We start from the raw sequence: 4,921 nt of genomic DNA, 5'->3' as shown, positions 1-4,921 counted from the left end.
AAAACCTTGCGGCCCCGAATGAACTTAGGGGTTAGCTTCCTCATGCTGAGTGAGCTCTGGGAATTGTTTGCTTGTTTGGCACACTGCTTTCTGAACCCCACTTTGTGGAGTATGACTCCTTGCAAGCACAGTTCAGTGCTCAGCCAAAGATTTAAGAGGATTCTGCTCCACGTATTCTAGGGCAGCGGTTCTCAACTTGTGGGTCTTGACCCCTTTGGTGGTTGAACGACCCTTTCACAGGGGTCGCCTAAGACCATCGGAAAACACATATATAATTACATATTGTTTTTGTGATTAATCACTATGCTTTAATTATGTTCAATTTGTAACAATGAAAATACATCCTGCATATCAGATATTTACATTATGATTCATAACAGTAGCAAAATTACAGTTATGAAGTAGCAACAAAAATAATTTTATGGTTGGGGGTCACCACAACATGAGGAACTGTATTAAAGGGTCGCGGCGTTAGGAAGGTTGAGAACCACTGCTATAGGCTGATAAGAATATACATTAGGTTACTGGCACAGATTCAGATTGCTAGTCCCTCCCCAAAAATGTCTTATTTTTCCCAATATTCAAGCAAGCATGCTTACAGAAGCTAGAAATAGCAGAGTTACTTCTATCAGGGAGGCTATCTGGTTTAGTTACTTCCTGGAGTTAACAGAACAAAGGACCATCTGTGTTTAGTGAAAAATTTTAAATGGCCGTTCTTACAAAATGGAGGTACAGGAACTAGATAGAGTGCCTATGATTCAGATAGAGGGCGAGGGACAGGATGGAGTCGGTCCTTTCAAGGCCCATTGTTCACAGGACTGGGAGAAATAAATGTCTGTTTAAGCCCCCAGTCTGTGGTATTTGTTATGAAGCCTGAGCCGAGAGAGACGTTCCAGAATAGAGCCTTCATTTGCACCTTCCCTCTCAGCTGGGATGCCCTTAACCAGCTCTGGCTGATGGGGTGTATATTAGTTGGTGTTCTCCAGAGAAACAGTACCAACTTGTGATATATAGAGAAAGATGTATTACAAAGAATTGGCTCATGCAGTTGTGGAGGCTCAGAAGTCCCGGGATCTGCCATCTTCAAGATTCAGGAGAGCCAGTGGCCTAAGTTCCGACCTGAGTCCAAGTCCAAGGACAGGAGAAGACCAATGTCTGGACATCCTGTCCAGAATGTTCGAATCCAGAATGTTCTCCCCCAAACACAAATCTGCCCAGTGCCTCCCCTATCCACTTGGCTTCATGGCTCCTTTTCAGATGGTAGGGCCCGTGCCCTACTCCCCACCCCTTGTAGACCATTTCACCATCAGATGTGGAACACTGACCTTCAGGACCCCGGCCAGGCTCCTGTCCCTGCGGGAGTAGAGGCCTGCATTCCTTGCTGGCCCTCTCCAGCCATTAGGGCTGTTATGAACCCCAAGTTCCACTGTTCCCCACCCAGATGCCATTTCTCTGAGCTCCTGAGGGCCTCTACCAAAAAGGAGACCTGGCTGCAGAGTACTGACAAGGAAGCATGGAGGGACTGTGGAGAGAGTGCCCATGCACAGGCGTTCTTGCATGTCCATTACTACCAGCTTCGCCACTCTCTGTGCCCATTCCTACCCGTAGGGGCCAGGTATGGCAGGGCAGCCTCCCCATGGACCTAGCCTCCCTGGTGACCGCAAAGCCAGGATCATAGTCCTAAGTCCAAGACTGCTAGTTCTGTGGACCAAATTCTTTTGGAGAGGTGAACTGTATGTCGAGCTCTGGATCCAGATTGGAGTCGCCCTCCAAGACTTCCTGGGGCGGGGCTCCCCTGGGAGAGGGCTCCTGTAAGAGCAGGGCTCTCCCGCAGGCCAGTCTCCACCGGAAGTGCAGCTCACCTAGGGGCAAGGCCCAGCCTGGAGACGGGGTGCCACTGGGGGCAGGGCTTGTCTAGGAAGGGGCGCACCTAGGAGCGGTGCTCAGACAGTCTGACGGACCCCACACAGAAGAGGGACTCAGCTTACAGTTGGCATCTGACCCGACGCAGGCTGAGGTTAGGGTCAGGGTTCAGCCTGACTTGAGCTGTGGATGAAAGGGGCCATATGCTACCTGACAAGCTCAGGGAAGGCCTGCATGGCAGTCTTGCAAACTCTAAGACCTAAAGTAACCACAAAGGATGGTCTGAAATTAAACTTTAACTGTCGCCCTCCAAGACTTCCTGGGGCGGGGCTCCCCTGGGAGAGGGCTCCTGTAAGAGCAGGGCTCTCCCGCAGGCCAGTCTCCACCGGAAGTGCAGCTCACCTAGGGGCAAGGCCCAGCCTGGAGACGGGGTGCCACTGGGGGCAGGGCTTGTCTAGGAAGGGGCGCACCTAGGAGCGGTGCTCAGACAGTCTGACGGACCCCACACAGAAGAGGGACTCAGCTTACAGTTGGCATCTGACCCGACGCAGGCTGAGGTTAGGGTCAGGGTTCAGCCTGACTTGAGCTGTGGATGAAAGGGGCCATATGCTACCTGACAAGCTCAGGGAAGGCCTGCATGGCAGTCTTGCAAACTCTAAGACCTAAAGTAACCACAAAGGATGGTCTGAAATTAAACTTTAACTAAAAGCAGCTTATGATGGGTAGTCACCGCCTAGGCCCGTATCTTCCCTGACAAGGTCAATCTTTATCTTAACTGAGCTTACTGTCTTTTGCATCTATGCTAACATATCATTGAAATGTCAGAGTAGCTTGTAACTTCCCTTTTTCTGGACCCCTCAAAGCACAACCACATGCCCTGAGCGCCAGGACAGAGACCACAAATTCCTTCATTGTTATTGTTACCGTGTTAATTGTTAACTATCCTGCACCCACCTAAGCAAAAGAAGTATGTGTCTATCATTTTACTTTTTATCCAATCCCAGAGGTTTCCCCACCCCTTTGCTTCCTCCCACCTGCCTAGTCTATCACCAATGGATTTCATGTAACCCACTTAAGTCTCCTCCTTTGATGTAATATATAAAACAAGGTGAAAAACCACCATTCTCGAGCATTGTCCCAATCTGTTGTGATTGCTTCCCAGCAATTGGTGATAGTTTGGCTCAAATAAACTCACAAAAATCCTAGCAGCGGTTCTCAACCTGTGGGTCAAGACCCCTTTGGCGGTCGAACGACCCTTTCACAGGGGTCGCCTAAGACCATCCTGCATATCAGATATTTACATTACGATTCATAACAGTAGCAACGTTACAGTTATGAAGTAGCAACGAAAATAATTTTATGGTTGGGTCACAACATGAGGAACTGTATTTAAAGGGCCAGAAGGTTGAGAACCACTGCTTTACAGATTTGAATGTTTTTACGTTAACAGGGCTTGGCCCTGGAGGCAGCAAAGAGAGGTTTTCAGCCAGGAGAGGTTATCAGGACCTGAGCTGAGCCTGAGGGAGGCTGGGAGACAGCTGGGGTCACCGAAGTCTAGACCAAGATGGCTCCTTGCAGACAGCAGCTGATTTCCCCACCTCCCTTCCCCACCTCTGCTCCTCACCAAAGCCACCTTTGCAGGTTCCCCTGAGACAGCAGTGCCCCCCTGTCCCCTGAGCCACAGGCCAACCTTGACTCTGAGTGTTCGGGCCTGGCCTGCTCTTTGTTCTTACCATCCGTCTGCTTGGAGGGGCCCACCTGGCCCGCTGCCTGGCACTGAACTGCCCCCGGGAGTCTCTCAGGAGCTGCTCTCCAGGCTAGCCTGGAGCTTAGCTGTGTACCTGGAGGCCAGTGATGGACATGCACACACGTTTGCACACACCAACCGGATACATGCATGCATGTGCTTGTACACAGCACATGTGCACACATGTCATATGCACATACATACATACATACATACCCGTGCATACACACACATCACACACCACACATACAGTTATAAACAAAAGTTAGGTTTTTATTTGGGAGTCTGTGTCTGAATTAGGAAAGGGGGCTGCAGGGCTGGGAGGCCCTGGGCAGGAGCCCCTAAGCCCCTTCCCCCAACAGGGCCAAAGCCGCAGCTCTTGGCCACCACCCTGTTGGTCTCAGTAGCAAGGCAGACTGACCTCCCAGTGGAAGGCCCCAGCCAGACAGCCATGAAGCTCTAGGGGGCGTGGCCGAATCTACTCTCATCTGTCTGGGCAGGGACCCGGGGCAGGATGCAGGCCCGCCCCACACTCGCGGGAGAAGGACCGGCAGCTTATGAGCTGGTGCCCAGGGGGCCAAGGAGGAAGGAGGCGCAGGCCCGGGCTGCCTCGGTTTCCCCTACTGTAGGAAGAAGACTCAAAATTGCTTCCGTTCTGCAGGAAGCAGCATGTGGGCGGGAGGCGGGTGGCTGGGAAAGGAGCCACATTGGCTGCTGCAGGGAGTGGGGACAGCATTGTACCCCGAACGCCCAGGCCAGACACCTCTGGCGTCATATCTGGGCTGCTGCCGGGGAGCAGGGAAGAGGCTGGACCTTCTGTTCAGAGACGTCCTGAGGCGCTGGCTGGGTCCCAGAGAAGCTCTGAGGGAAGGATTGGGCACCTGGACCAGAGAGGCTCAAGGTGGCTCTGTAGGGGCCGATGGGGTTGGTGGCGGGGGCAGTGCCCTAGCCACAGTCCAGCCCACTCCTCAGGGTTTACGAACCAGAACTGGGGACCCTGTGGTTGCCGGGCCAATCCTCCCCTCTTATCCCGGACAGAGAGAGGGTTCAGGTGGGAAGGGGTAGCGCTACAGAGCAGAGGAGAAGGAGGAGAAGGAGGAGGGGGAGGAGGAGGGGGAGACGGCAGGTGATGCTCTGTGTCCAGCGCGGCCAGTACCCAGCTTCATCCCAGAGTCCCCAGCCAATGCCGGCGTGAAGGGAGGGCCGAGCACTGGGGCGGGGCCTCAGATCCAGACGGTGGCCTTCCCCTCCCTGCTGCTGGCACTGCCTTTCTCGGAGCCCGCCCTAGGTTTGGTGCCCGGCCGGCCCTGG

The 4,921-nt window shown here is 53.1% G+C and overlaps 1 protein-coding gene across 1 annotated transcript in view; it reads right to left on the bottom strand.

The window, feature by feature from the left end:
- Positions 1–1,695: 1,695 nt before the first annotated feature.
- GJC2 (gap junction protein, gamma 2, 47kDa) overlaps positions 1,696–4,921 on the bottom strand; it is a 4,432-nt gene continuing 1,206 nt past the window's right edge. The window contains exon 3 of the mRNA XM_014534860.1: positions 1,696–1,862. Coding sequence (XP_014390346.1) covers positions 1,696–1,862 — 167 coding nt within the window. The remainder of the gene's footprint in view (positions 1,863–4,921) is intronic.

This window comes from Myotis brandtii, unplaced genomic scaffold (genome assembly GCF_000412655.1).
Source record: "Myotis brandtii unplaced genomic scaffold, ASM41265v1 scaffold100, whole genome shotgun sequence".
Classification (NCBI taxonomy): Eukaryota; Metazoa; Chordata; class Mammalia; order Chiroptera; family Vespertilionidae; genus Myotis; species Myotis brandtii.
This window is presented reverse-complemented; position numbering and strand designations above follow the sequence as displayed.